Source organism: Anticarsia gemmatalis, chromosome 2, assembly GCF_050436995.1.
Source record: "Anticarsia gemmatalis isolate Benzon Research Colony breed Stoneville strain chromosome 2, ilAntGemm2 primary, whole genome shotgun sequence".
In the NCBI taxonomy this organism is placed as follows: Eukaryota; Metazoa; Arthropoda; class Insecta; order Lepidoptera; family Erebidae; genus Anticarsia; species Anticarsia gemmatalis.
The window spans coordinates 5,618,751-5,636,374 of NC_134746.1; the positions used below are offsets into that span (position 1 = coordinate 5,618,751).

The window sequence follows — 17,624 nt, forward strand, 5'->3', positions numbered from 1 at the left end:
CAATTAATTTCCAAGATCCGGATGACAAAGAGCTATCGGCAAATGTCCCATCTGCTTTATTTATCAGTTGGCGCCCTCTGCCCAACCCCAGCGAAACTCATTCAAAGGGTCTAATAGATTACTCGCTAAAATAGACCCTCCAATTTTTATTTAAATATTAATTTCGATTTAAATCGCCACTATTATTCTGTATCTCGATTACTGGTACAAAAGAAACAAGGCGTTGTCTTTTAAAATATCTTTTAAGGAAACTCTGTTCGTTGGAATAAATGACAATCGTTTTGTTATAAATAAACTCGTTTCGCACTAAAAATATATTTCACGTCCGCACTTCTGTGGAAACAGTTAGCCGTATAAATATTTTGAGTGTTCTTTTTCAAATAGGTACGTTTGAAACAGCACTCAAGCACTTTGACATGAAAAGTCTCTGGCTGTTGAAAAAATATTGATATGTGTACTCTGTTCATAAAGTGTACAGAGGAAAAATCCATCAGACGAATGAAAAAAATAAACACGCAAAGTGGTGCAGCTAAACAGTCAACTGTACACGTTATAAGTATGAATGTTGTGTGCTAACCACGTTCCGATGTTTGCGAGCTCCGCGTGTACCACAGCTACTCTATGCAAACACGTCTCTAGTGCATTGCCGCTGCTATTTTCCGAAACGTTATTACCGGGCTGATTTGCTCACTCGGCGATTCATATACGGAATAAAGCCTGCTTAAATAACCTACAAACAGATGGAATGAATTCCAACCTTGTCGCAATGATACAAAGTGTAGAATTGCGACTCTGTAATTCATGAAGTCATTTGATCTTTCAGACACCCATAAATTAGAAGCTAACAATTGAAATACGAGTTTCTTTGTGACATACAATGGCTGAATCAAATTACGCAACACTCGAATGTAATTTAATGAAAAAATCGCAGGCTATTCCGGGTAATTTGGGTAGTTAAGAAATAAAAAAGTGTGTCATTCGACGTGTAGGCACTAAATGTTTCATGTTCAGTGATTTGTTTACGAGCCGGACAAGACAGCAATTAATATTTTTATTGACCCCCGCCGTTCGCTCATCAATATTAAAATCCGTTTCAGATTGATATTCTTTATGATGTCTATCTTTTGATCGCAATTAAGTTTTGTGGAATTTTCCTGTCTATCAACCAACTAGGCACATGACACATGACTCAGTTGCCGGGCATCACAATATTAGACCCTAACCATCGTTAAAGCTATTCATAATTTTATAATGCTTCTTTACGTATAATAAATCTTAGTTTTCCTTCTATTGCGTAGTCTTTGTGTGGTTTACGCTAATACTTACGCCTACGTCACCTTAAAAGTGGTCCAGGAAAACGTAGGATAGGATGCTAATCTTAACAATGTTATTAAAATACGCTGGTTGGAACCAAAATGTTAACTGATATTTTTGCTCACTGTAAATAAAAGATTAATAAGGTGTTACTAGCCTGAGGTCTTTTAGGTTATTTTAGTCTTTTATTCGTTTTTGCTTTTTTAAGGAGATTAAAATATTCGGTACTCAGAGCCACCTCGTTTATTTAAACAATCTTCGTAATAATATTAGATAGAAGTAAGAAAACAGCTAAGAACGTACTTAATCCTTTCAATGTGTCGAAAGTGCCAAGACGTCAGATATTACAATCTCGCACTAAACGAGGAGATGCTTTTAGAGAGACACACGCGACACCTAAAACTTATACATTTGTTAATATTACGACTCGTTTTACGATAATATCGCTTTTAGATTACAAAGTTTTGGATTTACTTTGTAACCCGTGTCAAATATTTAAGGATTTTCTTTTAAGAATTCGGTTTAACTTCGTATTCTGCTTAAATGTAGGTACATATATTAAGTTATATGATAGTAAGTAATGCTTTTCATGCGACAATTAAAATACGATATCTGCAAAACTTACTCATTTAATTAATAAATTCTTGTTATAAAGAGACATAAGGTATATAAATAAACTAGCGGACCCGACAGACGTTGTCCGGTCTACACGTTACTAATAAATTAAAAATTAATTAAAAAAAACATTGTCCAGCGGACAAAATTGTGAATCTAAACCATTCTCAGATCCCCTTGAAAACACACAAAAAATTTCATCAAAATCGGTTCAGTCGTTTAAGAGAAGTTCAGTGACATACACACTTACCGAAATATAAAGATGTCCCAACGATCTGTTTATACAAAAAAAAAGGAGTAAAGGTTAAAACAAATTGAATTGCTAAATCCAAATCGAATCGGGAATCGTCAAGATTAATTATGTCATCAAGTGATCTAGCTCTTGCTGTCATACTGTTTATAGTGTTTATTAATATTATCTTTACCCACGTACCAAAGGTTAACTAAACCTGGACACCACAACAATTAGAACCCTGTATTTCTGTCTTGCAATGTCTGAAATCCGTAACAATTAGTTGCACTGAAATAGCGAGAATTTCGAGATTATACCAGACTCTACATTTGATTTTGCGATAAACAAATGCAAATATGACTCCTATTATTCTCACTGCTGAAAATCTTTGTACATTTACAAATATATTTTATCAAATCTACATATTACGAAACTGATTGATCTCTCAACGAAAACGTAAACTTTGTCAATGACATAGACGTATCGTTCCGTAGTCGAAACGGTTACTCTTGGGACGCACGTGTACCTGTACTTTTAAATAACGATACCTAAAATCTTGAAACCAAGCTAAGGACCTTAGAATAATAATTTGGTGGGCTCGTAATATAAATTCTCAATCTTTAACATTGATAAATCATAATCATCCCAATCAGTAGTCGTCTCCTGGACGTAGGCTACTAAAATTATATACCACTAAACACAGTCTCTGACTTTTCTCATTCGCTTCTTCCCAGAAACCTTAAGCAGATCATCGCCCATCTAGCCTCAGAACATAGACATAATTTCCATTAAATTTGATTAAGATGTGTCCTGCTTCAAACTTGTGTACCAATGGTTAAGATTAGAGTGCACGAAATATTAAGTGATTAGAATCCTAAATCACATCATTTAATTATAAATATTATGGTTATCTAGTAACTCAAAAGTTGTGAATATATTACACATTTCCCAAAATATCGTCTTCAAGGTACTTATGTTGAAAATCTGTTACGCGTTAACTTTAGAAGAAAAGGAATACTTATAAAAAAACAACAAAGAAAAAACAATGACAAATGGGGAGGAAAGTTTTATATTTCGTATGTTTGGAAAATAAATGTTTAAGAAACTGTTCTGAGCGAAAAAGAAAAATGATGAGAAGGGACTTCCAATTTCGGCAGCAGCAGATACTGTTTCCAGATGGGAGGTTAAGAGGTCAAGTCAAAAAAACGCACATGTTGTATCTATTCTATTAAACTTATCTATTAATGAATGTTGGAGGCATCTGTCTTTTAATTTATAGCTACCCTACCTATGGACCCTCCTGTATAAACTTCGTGCATGTTTCTGTGTTCTAAATAGTGCCTCAGACGATAGAATTACAAACAGAAGGTAAGTGACACTAGAATCAACTGTAGAACGACTAATAAGCCATTTTAATGCAACGACTCATGAAGTCATAACCACGATAAATATAACTGCTTAGAGCAACGAATCTTTTTACACCCTCCTTTAGTTTATGCCTTGTTTATGCGCTATGTCACGATGACATGTGTTAGACGTCAAAATTCCATTCAAACTATTTCAAACTATCAATACATCACAATATATGGGAAATTAATAAATATAATGCAAATCAAAATTAAGTAATTCGTAAATGTTTGTCAAGTGTAACAGAGGGTAGCTCATTATACATGTTAAATTTGGACATAAACAGGACAGAGAACCTTTTGCCGCGAGTATTAAGGTAAGGTGCAATATGATAAGTGGTGCTTAGTAATAAGAGTGCACGACATATTATTGGCTACTTACAAAATTATTTATGGACTCTACAATAGTTAATGTATACCTATCGATGTATTTTGTGTTTTAGAATTGATAGGCCCTAGTAGATTAACATTAACGTTATTCTACATACAACAACCGTATCTAAGGTCTACCCTTTTTAGACAGACAATTACCCTACTTTTGCCGTCGCTCCTTTTTTAAACGAAAACCAAAAAAAGGATATGCAAATTAGTTGATTTGTATACTAAACAACGAAAATACTGAAACCAGAAAGTTTGTATTTTAAATTCAAACTGATTGGCATGGATTAGGCGGCAGTCATTTATAATTCATAAAATTCCTCTTTTTACGTAAATACGCGGCTTGGCAGTCGAGACGTATACAAGTTTCTTAGGTCTGACGTTTTATTACTGAAATTCTTAAGCAGATATAACATTTAATGAAAATTTGCTGCATTATCATGAGCATGATGATAAAATTATTCCTGAGTGAACAGCGGCTTTGCTTTATTGTACTTTGACGGAATACTAACTCATTTGGCGCTAAATAGTCTAGCCGACTTTGTGGTTAAATGTTCAAATAATAATTAAGTTGTAACTCCCAGTCCTCGATAAAAAATACTCTAATTCTGAAATTTTAATAACCCTGTTACAATAACATGTCACTGATTGTCACTAACTCTAAAAGGAGACCATTTTGTACGGCTGGCTGTAATATGACAACTTTGTGAAAAGCAATCATGTTCACAGCAATCATCCGTCACGAGTGCTTGTTAAAATGACTAGCCGAGCTCATAACATGTGAAGTTGGAAGCGACACACTACGACGTAATAAAAGCATGACGCGTGTCACTGTGTGGACGACAAATTAACATTTTAATTGTGGACGGTACAGGGTTTCGGTACATGAGTCGTGGTGTCGCGACATCCCTCCGGAAAATCACCGTTTTGCGAATGACGTTCAATCGTGCGTGTGACACCCCTTGATAGGTTATTATAATTTTCGACGACCCACTATCGACTATCAGATAGGTTAAATTGGACGCACGTCAACGTAAATAATGCTGGTGTTTTCAGCTTCACTCCATATCTATATAGATTGACAACCCAATTTACAGTTTATTAACATGAATTGAAAAATCGAGCAGCGAGGCATAAAATAATTTAGTGGACACAATGCAACCCATTAATTTGAATCGGTTTATAAAATATACCTACGCAAAAAAGAGATTTATTTTTGTGTAAACTTGCGGCCAGTTTATGGCATTTTAAAAGCATTTTGTATTTTACGTATGACACTGATATAATTTACTCTTTTGCAGATACATGTAGATGCATTTAAATCAACAGAACAATGCCAAAATGCCAAGAAAGCCCCCGTATAAGTCTATTCTTCGACCCTAGCTCTCTGATGAAACTCAACCAAAACTCGGGCTTACTGGTGTACACGGTACTGACGTTTTTCGTCCTTATAGTCATATACATCGCAACTAAGGACTGGAAAGGCTACACAAGCCCGGAAGAAGTGGATCTCGGCTCTGTAAGAGTCCCCCACACTTGTCGAAGGAAATACGGACATTTTCGTAAACATTAATCTGAAAAAATATAGAGGAACTTTTTGTTAAATAAAGACATCTACTTTCAAAGTGCATTTATTATTATTTGCTGCGTTGTTACGAATCGAAACTTTTTTACAATTTTTTCACCAAAGACCTTTTCCCACCTTGGCAAATAAATTCGTAACCGTGAATTATTTACACCCTGAATTTCAGAATCATATACCTAATTTATTACATTAATTTATTTTCAATCAGGGCATCTGCATCGATTTCCCTGATGTCATTCTTTACAGAGTTCAAATCCGCAAAAACTGCCAGATTATTAAACTGATAGCCTGCTATTCCGTACAATTGACCATCCTGTATCATAAGGTCTCCGGCACGGACAGGACATCGCTCCAGTTTCTGTACCAACAGCGTAGCATTCGTCTTCAGCTTCTTCGCAACATCGTGAACTAGCTTTTTGTCAGCTAAATTAACAAGTTGTCGAGATAAAATTCTCCCTAAACTATACGGCCTGCCAATTATAATTACTTTTGAATCTGTGTCTAAACTGTATCCAATTTGTATCGGTTTTGAACACTCGTCTATTTCCTCATAACTAGATAACATGTAAAGCTTATTGAACATCACTCCTGGATGGTACACTGGTTCAGAGACATCGACCGAAAAACCTTTTTTGCATCGTGGACTGAAATAAAACAGCAACTTCATAACATTCTAGAATACTTGCATTTTTAAGCATATCATCTATTAAATTCATAACAACTTGACAGCCTAAAGATAGTGTAGATTTGGGGATCGTGTAGTTACTTAACTGGTTTGTACGGCTTCTTATGTCTGAGATAACTGGGATTTGTATTAAATCTACCACTAAATTTGTGAAGCAACATGTTCAATGAGATCGAAAACAGGCAGGAAGAAGGTAAGAAAGTAAGAAAATCGAATGAAAATAAATAAGAACAAAGCTTACTTCGCCACACTTCCCATATACATTCGTAATGGCCCGAAACGTAAGCACAAACCATTTGCAAGTACTGACGTTCGGCTGATAACTGCACCCAAACACAACAACTTAGTATGTTGTGTGGAGTAAAGCCTTGCAATGTATGGAAGTTCATCCATCTTAATTTTAAAGCAATTGATTTGTGTGTTCTCATAACTTTTAACTGACACAAAATCTTTATAATGCATATAGAAGTTATTAAAGATGAGACCCATTGTAGTCACGAATATCGCAACTAATAAAACAACGACGTATATCTTCCTTTTGGTCGTTCGGTCGTCCCATGGCTCATTTATAAAATTGTATTTGAATTCTATTTCTTCAGGTTCGGCGATGTCGTCAAATATTTTATTATGATCTGTATCTTCCTCCATGTCCACATTCCAAACATTCATTTATTGAACGGCAGATTTATTGTTATAAATACTTAATTATTTCCATTTTAGCAACAAGTAAATCCAGATGGTTATGCCTGCTAAGTGTCGCATTTATTGAGATGATTATTGATGAAGATACCAACGACACAAACGTATCGCTTACGTATCAAGGCATCATACCTACCTGCGTGATACAGCGCATCTACACGACATTCGTTTTAATTAAAATTCTTGATAATGGTATTTACTCTATCCTGAACCAAAGAATTTATTTTTTCCGATGCTTATTTTATCACATTTATTTGTATCATAATACAAGACTAATGTGCTATGCGGCTTCGTATAATTTTATTAATATTTATTCACAAATGCAACATTGGTGCTTGACAGCTCTGAATCGCTGACTGACACTGACAAGTGACAACTGACAGCAAAGCAGACTTCTAAATGTCAGTCATGTCATAAATGTGATGAGTTTTGTTAGCATTTGTTGATAATTATAAATATCGCATGATTCCGTATTTTTTCTATTAAAATTGAAAACTTAGATCATCAAAATGCCTACTGTGCTACTATTAGATGTGTCGCTATCGATGTCGCGTCCCGTACCGACATCTGACACGACCGATACACACACCCGGTTTACGATAGCTACAACAGCTATAAACACATTTTTAGACTATTTAAGTGTTCACTCTAAGCTCGAGTATGTAGCATTAGTTTCATTCTCTTCTACGTGCGAAGGTACAGTATTTATAAAACATTTTCAGGCACAAAAAGTAGTTAAAAGAACCCGGCATTTCTTAGGCCGTTTACTCCTTCATTCTTCGATAGCTTTATTTTTGAGCGAAGGTACAAATTGCGACAATATTTGTGCACTTTTCTTGGGCCTTTTTTTGAAGTGCTATTTAGCTTTTAATTGTCAATTTAAAGGACAATGCTGTAAACTTACAAACTTAGCTGTTTACGATTTTAAGCAATAGAAACCAAATGCTAAGTTATATATTAACAATTGCATATCAAAATATTACAACAAGTATTCAAAATATACAGTGGTGACCTAGAATAATAACATCAACAACCTTATTTACAGTGGCAGTGCCTTTCACACGTGACTTTGACACCATTCGCAGTAAACTGTTAACCCTGGAAGAAGGAGATAAAACCTGTATAGACACTGCTCTGCTTGGAGTAAACCAGCTGGTGCTCTCCGAGTGGGGTTGCCAAACTCCTGTGCAGATTATACTGGTATTAAAGTATTCAGCCTCATTAGATTGAGGTAGTACATCTAGCTAGAGCACCTGTTAGAATAGCACCTAGCCTTACTCACCTATATTTGATAGGTTCTCTTTGTGGACTAGGCTAGGTGCTATACAAATGGGTGCTCTAGATGGACTACCTCATTAGATTATTTATCATTCCCTACTTCTTCATGTTTTGGACTTTTATCACATAAAGATTGACTGTGGCATACAATTATTTAGAACTGCAAGCTTTTATTTATTTTGCTACAGATAACTGATGGAAGCAGTGGTGTGGGAGCTATAGGCAGGAACCGCATTGTACAAGCATTACCTTTGCCTCCCTCATACCCAGCAAAAATTCATGTGTTGCCTATAGTCTCTCCACATGACACCTCATTACAGCATGGTAAGATTATGTAGTTTATGACAGAATAATGTTGCATACATAAAACTTAACTATGTGATGAGGTTTTAATACTTCATTTTTTATTACTTTCAGCTATGCCTTTGTACCAGAAAATAGTGGATCTAGCAAATAACACAACAAGTAATTCTAATGGCAACATGTCACGTGGTTCAATATATTGCCCAGATCAATTGACTGTGCCTGGTGTGAGTATACACAAAAACTGATATAAATTATTGAAAAATAAAATATGATGTTTATAAATTGTTTTCTAAGCTTGCTAAACATTTTCTAACAGTGTTTGGTGCATCTCATTTTAAGCATCATTGGGGGAGAAAATATATTATGTGTTTGCTATAAATCAATTCACACTACTGGCAATACCACAAAGCAGTGAAAAATAATAATAGTCACACAATACATTTGTAGGTGATCACAGCAATCACCAGACTCTGTGAGCAGCACTACCAGGAGTTCTGGTGCATCCTCAAATGTGGTCAGTTGGAAGCCAAAGTGCAACTGTTCCCTGCACCACAGACTGTCTCGCATGAAGGCCTATCTGCCACATACACCCTGGCCAACCAACTACATGTTATGGGTTTTATGCAACAACAAGATTTAGGTAAGTCTGTTGTCTATCTTTATTCGTTCTTAGGCTTACTTTCTTCGCGACACGAACGACGGTCAAGCATACTATGTTTTTTGGGACACTGCAGGGCGATGCTGCCGTGCAAGGCAGATTTTTCTATGTAATATTTAACCAATGGTGTGCAGATCCGAAGTACGCGGCGGATTCTGGGTACCAGTAGAAAAGCCTTAGTTACCCATGGTCGACTGTGCTGTTTCATAGTTAGGTGTAAAGAATTTGTATTACAAAAATTGTTAAGATATTATTTTTTAATCTGTATTATTTTTAAACAGGTACTCCAATCGCAATAAGTAAACATTTAGTGATACCACAAGCTCAGGCTGGCACTACTCCAGCTAGAGAAAATTATGGCTCCAAGACTCCCACTAAGGTATTAATAACATCTTATTATTTAAATCTTTTTTGAGTTTTGAACACAAAAAGGTGAAAATGGAATGCTATTACTAAAACTCAACTGTCTTTTAATGGCACGGACCCTTTATGCACGAAATCGACTCGCAATGGCTAGATTTTCGAAATTTACGTGCAACATATTTTAACTACATATTTAGTGTAGCACAGTGCTAATTATTAATTGGTGTTCTACATTCACATCTACTAAAAAGAATCAATTAAATTGCTTTACTGTATTGTTGATATATTTTGTTTATTACTGTTTAGGAAGGATCTTCTAGTACAGATGGTTCAGCCACAGAGGAGGATATGTCTGATCCAAGCAAAGTACCTAACTTTTGTGTACTCCTTCATGGGGCTCTTAAGGTAAGGATATTTAAACTACTTCTCAAACTTAAACTAAAATAAAATGCCGAATTCAAAAACTACTTATAATAAATAATTGTAGCCAAATTCCCTCGTAGTACCTAGCCGTGATCTCTAAACCGTTTTATAAATCACTAAAAGATAACAACTGAGAAGTATGCAACACACGTTAACGATTTCACCATACATTCAATTGTATGCAGACCAGCAATGTCAGATTTCATAGTTAATTGTTTACCATATACGAAAGTGCACGTGTTATTACGTGTACTTTTATACGCGATAAAAGTATACGTAAGTCTACGTGCACTTGCAAACACATACGACCAATTAATAAATATGATTTGTATAATGTTCAGGTGGAAGGTATGGCTGCAGTGGTGTTACTAGGCGCGGATTGGTGGGGCACATTGTCGGCGTGGTGCGAGGCTTCACGGGCCCGTCGTTCGTGCTTGCTGCTCAGCGTACTACGGCCTGGCACCTCCGCCGCGCCGTGGCTCGGCCCACTGGACCAGCTCGGACCTGCTGATGATGGAGTTACGCCAGGTAAGATTATACATAATGCCTGTTATACCCGAAGGCATGATATTACGTATGGTAACGTGCTAGTTATGAAACGAACTAAGATACTTTCAACGATCAAGATTAATGGTTACTAAAGAAAATATTATTTATCTTGTGATTAGGCAAGAAGTTGTAATTTTTATTTTTTTGTGCAGCTGAAACATTCCCGATTCGTTCCTGGCGATCGTACAGTGGTGGTGGCTCGGCGTGCGCGTGGGCTCGTCCGCACGCACTTCTTGCTGATGTTCAGAAAGTACTACGTCATGCAAGAAAGCTCCCAGACAAGACGCAACATCTTTACAAGGTAAATTTAGAACAACATTAAATGCCACATAAATAAAATGCAAAAATAAATAATATTAAACTTGAATATTTTCAGGAACTAAATCGTCTCCGCCGAGCGGCCATCTCTCTGGGGTTTTCAGAACTTTTGAACGCAGTAGGAAGCGCGCTGGAGCGCGAATGTGCCGCTTTACCTCAAAATGCACCGTCGGAATGCGCCCTCCAACTAGCGCATGCAGCGAGAGCCCTGCAAGACCCACGAACAGCTTTAGACATCAAACATACCCTCCAACCTCTCGGTGCTAACTATAACGTCACTCCTATGACACATTGACGAAAAAGATTATTGCTGGCTCTAGATAATTCCGATTAATTTCATGGAATTGGGGATGATCCAATTAAGTTTATCAATAGAGAACAGCATAAAAAAGTACTAATAAATTAACTTAGGTAGGTAAATCTGATATTTTAGTATTAAGCCTCAAATATGTAAATAAAGAATTTCAATTATATATTATTTAACTTGTTTTATTGGCCACCCGTTTTATATTTTTCCTAAGGGTTAAATAGTATTAATCAAATCGTGATTGGCAGACGTGAAAGTCTGTGTGGATGGATGTATGTTTAGAACTCTGTCACAAAAAACTATTGGACAATGGACTGATTTGGATGAAATTCAGCACACAGATAGTTTATAACTCTAAATTTTTTTTTAGATTAGTTTAGTAAAAGTAGGTACACAGTGAAGACTTACCCCGACTTTAAAATGACCAAGAAATTATTATTATATTATTACTCCCAGTTCAAAGGATGAGAAGGCGGTTCTATAATGTTTTAAAATAATATTATTACGATGGCAATTAAAATAGTTCAACTGTCACTATGACAATTTTGATAATTAAAATGTCAGATTCGCTCAATCGATCAAGCAAAATGTTATTGTTTTACAATGTAAATCTCGAGAATTTGTTTTGATATAGTAAATTTATAGATTAAAACTAGATAAGTAATTTATATCGTGCTGACATTCATTCATGAATCTAGAAATAAGTATACAAATGTCGTAATAATGAGCAATAAATTTTTGGTAGTCGTGTGCTTATCATCTTTGCCGTTTCTATTTACTTTAAACGGTGATTTTGTATTCGATGACTCTGAAGCTATTGTTAAAAATAAGGATGTAACATCAGGCTCTTGGGGTGACGCATTTTATAATGATTTTTGGGGTGCAAACATAAAATCCAACCTGAGCCACAAATCTTACCGGCCTCTCACTATCTTGTCGTTCAGGTATGTTACGATAGATTCAACAGACTTTTACATTTTTATTTCAGCTATAAACAATATTCTTACAATGTTATATAAAATTATGTAATATTTCAGGCTCAATTACATTCTAAACCAGCACAAACTATCGTCATTACAATTCAAGATCACAAATTTGTTATGTCACGTAATTTGCTGTGTGTTACTTTGGAAAGTATATGAAAATATAGTCCACAAGCGCAAACTGAGCTCTCAAGAAAGCAACATAAAGAGGAAAACTCAGAATGACAAAAATAAGAAGTGGTGGATGGATACACCTTATTTGGCTACTTTACTATTTGCAGTACACCCTGTACATACAGAAGCAGTCTGTGGGATAGTTGGTAGAGCTGATCTCTTAGCTTCCATGACATTTTTTCTAGCAGTCTTGTGTTATAGCAAAGCTATGAATAGTAAACAATGGAAGTATGTTTATTTAGTCTGTACTGTGATAATTTCTGCGATCTCAATGCTGTTTAAAGAAAATGGAATCACTGCTTTGGTTAGTAGTCTTATTAACCACTTGCTATGCTTGTTACTTTTATTAAAGAATATAATGAGAGTTCCATGTTTCTGACACCTGAGTTTCTATTTTACAGAGGTTCCCTATAGACTTACAAACTTCTAACTAAACAACAACTTCTTTTACAGGGTTTCTGCTTAGTATATGAAATAATTACAAAGTTAAAATTTAAAAGGAACGAAGCAACTACAAAGCAAAATTTTATTGAAAGAAATTCGGTTCATATAGGTATTGACTCTATAGTCAGAAGCATTACCCTAATGTTGGGTGCGGCAACACTTTTATATGCAAGGTGGAATGTGATGGCTGGAACTAAACCTGAGTTCAAACCAACGGATAACCCAACTGCTTTTGATGGATCTCTTTACACTAAGGTGAAGTTTTGTTGTACATTTAACTTGTTATATTAATTTAGTTACTATATTTTTAAGAGAATTAAGAAAACAGGCTACATGAGAGTGTGAATTGTACACATAGAATGCCATACGATTACCTTAAAAAAAATAGATCACATTTGTTGTATGGGAGTCCAGACATACTTATTATCTTAGCAAAAAGGTCCTGTTTTTGTGTGTGTGTGTTTACCCTTTGCATACAGCTGCTAGAATGCAAGTCCCAGCATATATTATTAAAAATCTTTATAAATGTTTGGGATGAAATTTTGGTCATAGCTTTCAAGTAGCAAGGCTTCTTTTAAAACAATATACCTACTTATTTACTCTAAGATTAACCAACCTTGTTTCAGTAGAGATTTGTTATATAACATTACTATGGTTTATATTTAATTACTAAGCTCTTGCCTTATTGGTATTTCTTTTTCAGATAGCAACATACAACTACATATATTTTCTCAATGCTGTTTTATTCATATGGCCTAAATGGCTGTGCTATGATTGGTCAATGGGCTGCATACAATTAATAAAAAAGCTAACAGATGGCAGGATCATTTTCGTCTTTCTTATGTATTTGTATGGAATACTATTATTGATAGCAATAATTAAAAATAAACATCGAAAAACTAACAGGTAAATGTCAAAAACATGATTTTTAGTTATTGTTACTTTGCTGTTAAATGCAAAAGTAATAAATTTTAATACCATAATGAATTATACCACATAATTGCCTCTGTGGCGCAGTCTTGGCTTGGCAAAGTGCTGTTGGTCTGTTTTCAATTATATTAGAATATTCCTCAATAGTAGCCTAGAGTTTTGGCATGAAGAGCATGCCGAGGTTGATCTGTGGATGGGTGACCATCTTATACATGTCGTAGCCGACTCCAACATAGCTTGGAAGAAACGCTAAGCTGATATATAGTAGCCTAGAGTTTGGTACTGTGCCTGGTAAATGGCCATGCCTGTTACATCTGACTAACAATGTTCATGGTCAAATGTGGGTCCAGTCTTAAATCATCCCAGTATACGCTTTGCAACAGCATTCAGTAATTCATTGCTTTACAGGATTTCAATGCAACTTACTCTGACTTTTTTTTTAACCCGTTAATGTTCCACTGCAGGGCAAGGGTCTCCTCCCAAATGAGGGGGAGGGGGAGGGGGCCAAGTGACACTCTGACTTAATACTAAAAAATCGTCTATTTATGTTTCAGAATAATAATACTGGCTGTGTCATTGGCTGTGATACCGTTCCTTCCTGCGTCCAATATTCTCTACCCTGTAGGTTTTGTGATAGCTGAAAGAATACTATACATATCCTCGGCCGGGTACTGTTTGTTAATTGTTGTGGGTTTCAATAAACTACTACACAGGAGATCACTTATAGTCTGTAAGGTAAATAGTTTTACTCTAAATCTAGTTCTTTAACGACACTCATGTAATCCGTACTAATATTATAAATGCGAAAGTAACTCTGTCTATCTGTCTGTTACTCAATCACGAGCAGCTGTTACTCAATCGCGCCTAAACTACTGAACCAATTTGCATGGAAAATGACGCATTCCCATGGGAAAATTCAGGTGGCGGACAAAGTCGCGGGTAAAAGCTAGCGACGAATAAATTAGCCCTTTCTGATAATTATGTTCACATATGACATATACGTACTTAGTGACTGCGGCGCCATCGCCACACGCTTCTTTTTTTACCGTACCAGTGTATACCTGCGTGTACGTATATGTACGTAGGTATATGTCTACGATATAAAAGGTGGAAAAATGAGAACCTACTTTAAATATAACTTAATTCGTCGGCAGAGAATAATAAATATGTTTTTATTTTTATAAATATAATTTTATTCTAAGTATTTTTGATAACTGTACATATTATGGCTCTTTTTTTTCAACCTGTGTATACTTACGGCGAAAAAGACTTGTATTCTTATTTCTGCTCTTTAACATAACCAGCTAATATATGACCTGACCCGCGCAACTTCGTTTGCGTCCAATAAGAGAGAATGGGTGAAATTTTTCCCCGTTTTTGTAACATTAATTACTGGTACTCTGCTCCTTTTGGTCGTAGCGTGATGATATATAGTCTATGTCCTTTCTCGGGTATCAAAATATCTCCATACCAAATTTCATGCGAATTGGTTTAGTAGTTTAGGCGTGATTGAGTAGCAGACAGACAGACAGAGTTACTTTCGCATTTATAATATTAGTATGAATTATTCATTTTATCTAAAAATTGCATTACCAACAGATTGGAGTATTCATGTTCCTATTACTCGTACTCCTATACTCAGTACGTAGCTGGCAGCGGTCTTTGGAGTGGCGCAATGAATACAGTCTGTTCATTAGTGCACTCACCGTGTGCCCGCTCAATGCTAAAGTACACTACAACGTGGCTAAAGCGGCCGATGCCAACCACCAGACCACGTGGGCATTGGCCGAGTATAAGGAAGCAATAAGGTAATAAAAAGGATACTGTTAAATCTTGAGAGAACTACTAAGGACAAGGTTATTCATTATGTATCTTTATTCTTTATGGTAAGCGATACGCTAACCAAATATTTCGGGTTCGTTATTTATTTCTTTATGCTTGCGTTATACTTAAGATCTCTTGTCTATATCCTTTTAAAAACTAGATTCACTCAATCAGGTCTATTCTCGATAATATTCTATTGGCAGCCATGGATTTAGAATTCTTGTTTTAGGCACATTTTCTAAGAAATTCTCAATATAAGTCCATTCCCCTTTACAGATTGTTTCCCGAATATTATCAAGCAATGAACAATTTAGCTAATATACTCAAAAATCAGAAGCAATTCGGCGAGTCTGAGTATTTTCTACGAGCAGCTGTACAATACAAGTAAGATAGCATTTTTTTACAATTGAACTTAAATTAATTAACCTCACCCCTCCCTCGTTCATGTCCAGCATTGAAACAAACATGGGTTCAAAAAACATGTTGCATAGCAATTTATCTTTAATATGTGTAATTTCAATATTAATGAAAATATGCTCAAATAAATTGTATTATTTTTTTTTTATAGGAATGATTTCCCAGCCGCGTGGATGAACTTGGGAATAGTTCTCGCGAACACTGGCCGCTTTGACGAGTCAGAACAGGCGTATAGAACTGCTATAAGTTATAGAAAGAAATATCCCGACTGTTATTATAATTTAGGAAACCTAGTAAGTATCACTTTAGACTCAATCACACTAATAATAACTTTCTAAGTATTTTAAACCTGAGCTAAATGTACCCAACAAATTCATATTTTTTGCAAAAATACAAACTCACTTTGGTAAATTACTGATCAGAATTAAAACATCCAATGATAGCTATCAATCCTAATAGGAATCGAACCCACAACTTAGCGTCTTAGAACGTGAATTACAAAACATATTAATGTTTTTTCAGTTTGTTAAACTTATGTTGTTTGTAAATAACATAATGTCAGTAAAGTACGTTTGTTTTTTTATTTCAGTACCTCGAGATGAACAAAACTGAAGATGCTATGACGAGTTGGTTTCAAGCAATCAATCAGAATCCAAAGCACGTTTTAGCTTGGACTAACTTGATGGCGTTAATGGACAATACAGGTAATTTTACCAATATAACAATAATAATCTCGAAATCCTGCAATGCAATTTCGGCAAAACGTCACAGAATAAAAGGATATGCGATATTCGTTACATTAAAATTTGTAGCACTATAAACGCGTTTGTATTGGTGAATAGCGGGTTGTAGCCTATAAGCCGTTTTGATTTCATTAATGACACTGTGATGTACTTAATTTTATCAAAAAAGAAATGCGCCAAACTAACCGCGCACAATGTAATTAACCTATGTTTAAAGTTACCCAATAATAAAACGTTATCAATAGACATTTTTCTACAGATGTTCAATGATGTACCCAAAAAGCAATCTATAAGTCCGTTGGTAATTTTTTATTCCTTTCCAGGTCAAATTTCAAGAGCATTGAAGATAATACCAAAAGTCCTCACAGAGTTGCCAGACGCGCCGTCAATTAACTTCGCCATAGCCAACATGTATGGGAAACTAAATCGGTATGGAGAAGCTGAAACACACTTCAAGAGAGCTATACAACTGCTTGATAAGGAAGTTCAAGCTATACATTATGCTAACCTTGGTAAGGGATGATTCATATTGCATTATCAGTTAAACAGTAATTAGGTATTTATCAAAGAATATCTAAAGACATTAGACGAAAAAGACTACCAGAAATCTTAGAACCCTAATTAAATTCTGCTATCCAACTCCATAACCAATACATATTGCGTAACAGTTAATGTAGAACCAGCCTAATCTAAAGGTTTTTTTACAGGCGTCCTGTACCATCGGTGGAAGAAATACAGCTTGGCTAAAGAAATGTATATGAATGCACTTAAAATCGATCCTACGTTCAAGACTGCCCGAAAAAACCTTGAAAGTTTACAAAAAATAAATAATAAAAAATGAATCGATTGTTTTATTTCAATAGGTAATCGTAGACTTAATAGTCGTAAATAACGTAAGAATAAAAAATATAGCTTTTATATCGCTGTTCTAAAAACACAGACTTTTTATTGAATAAAATCAGATGTTGGTAACGCGAATTTTTTAGTTGGTTC

The 17,624-nt window shown here is 35.3% G+C and overlaps 3 protein-coding genes across 3 annotated transcripts; 2 read left to right on the forward strand and 1 right to left on the reverse strand.

The window, feature by feature from the left end:
- Window positions 1–5,578: 5,578 nt before the first annotated feature.
- On the reverse strand, window positions 5,579–6,960 carry LOC142978223 (uncharacterized). The gene is made up of 2 exons (XM_076122569.1): window positions 6,457–6,960; window positions 5,579–6,174 (listed from the first exon to the last, which is right to left on the reverse strand). The coding sequence occupies exons 1-2, from the start codon at window positions 6,882–6,884 to the stop codon at window positions 5,715–5,717; spliced, it is 888 nt and encodes a 295-aa protein (XP_075978684.1). The 5' UTR covers window positions 6,885–6,960; the 3' UTR covers window positions 5,579–5,714.
- Window positions 6,961–7,314: 354 nt separating this feature from the next.
- Window positions 7,315–11,277, forward strand: IntS14 (integrator complex subunit 14). Its single transcript, XM_076126355.1, has 10 exons — window positions 7,315–7,610; window positions 7,960–8,114; window positions 8,381–8,516; window positions 8,610–8,722; window positions 8,946–9,138; window positions 9,438–9,535; window positions 9,826–9,924; window positions 10,284–10,470; window positions 10,644–10,792; window positions 10,868–11,277. The coding sequence occupies exons 1-10, from the start codon at window positions 7,424–7,426 to the stop codon at window positions 11,102–11,104; spliced, it is 1,554 nt and encodes a 517-aa protein (XP_075982470.1). The 5' UTR covers window positions 7,315–7,423; the 3' UTR covers window positions 11,105–11,277.
- A 406-nt stretch (window positions 11,278–11,683) lies between these two features.
- Window positions 11,684–17,472, forward strand: Tmtc4 (Transmembrane O-mannosyltransferase targeting cadherins 4). The gene is made up of 11 exons (XM_076134673.1): window positions 11,684–12,060; window positions 12,154–12,577; window positions 12,727–12,972; window positions 13,421–13,623; window positions 14,202–14,382; window positions 15,247–15,455; window positions 15,748–15,855; window positions 16,040–16,181; window positions 16,478–16,592; window positions 16,955–17,143; window positions 17,339–17,472. Exons 1-11 carry the CDS (start codon window positions 11,840–11,842, stop codon window positions 17,470–17,472), a joined length of 2,172 nt encoding a protein of 723 aa, XP_075990788.1. The 5' UTR covers window positions 11,684–11,839.
- The last annotated feature ends 152 nt before the right edge of the window (window positions 17,473–17,624 follow it).

What these genes read in the sequence shown, in the direction of transcription:
- LOC142978223 (XM_076122569.1), bottom strand. Translation starts at nt 6,884, where the DNA reads ATGAATGTTTGGAATGTGGACATGGAGGAAGATACAGATCATAATAAA. An exon ending in TATATGGGAAGTGTGGCGAA is followed by an intron (nt 6,175 to 6,456) that starts GTAAGCTTTGTT and finishes GTTTTATTTCAG; the next exon opens with TCCACGATGCAAAAAAGGTT.
- IntS14 (XM_076126355.1), top strand. Translation starts at nt 7,424, where the DNA reads ATGCCTACTGTGCTACTATTAGATGTGTCGCTATCGATGTCGCGTCCC. An exon ending in GCTCCAAGACTCCCACTAAG is followed by an intron (nt 9,536 to 9,825) that starts GTATTAATAACA and finishes ATTACTGTTTAG; the next exon opens with GAAGGATCTTCTAGTACAGA. An exon ending in AGACGCAACATCTTTACAAG is followed by an intron (nt 10,793 to 10,867) that starts GTAAATTTAGAA and finishes GAATATTTTCAG; the next exon opens with GAACTAAATCGTCTCCGCCG.
- Tmtc4 (XM_076134673.1), top strand. Translation starts at nt 11,840, where the DNA reads ATGAGCAATAAATTTTTGGTAGTCGTGTGCTTATCATCTTTGCCGTTT. An exon ending in CGAGCAGCTGTACAATACAA is followed by an intron (nt 15,856 to 16,039) that starts GTAAGATAGCAT and finishes TTTTTTTTATAG; the next exon opens with GAATGATTTCCCAGCCGCGT. An exon ending in TATACATTATGCTAACCTTG is followed by an intron (nt 17,144 to 17,338) that starts GTAAGGGATGAT and finishes GTTTTTTTACAG; the next exon opens with GCGTCCTGTACCATCGGTGG.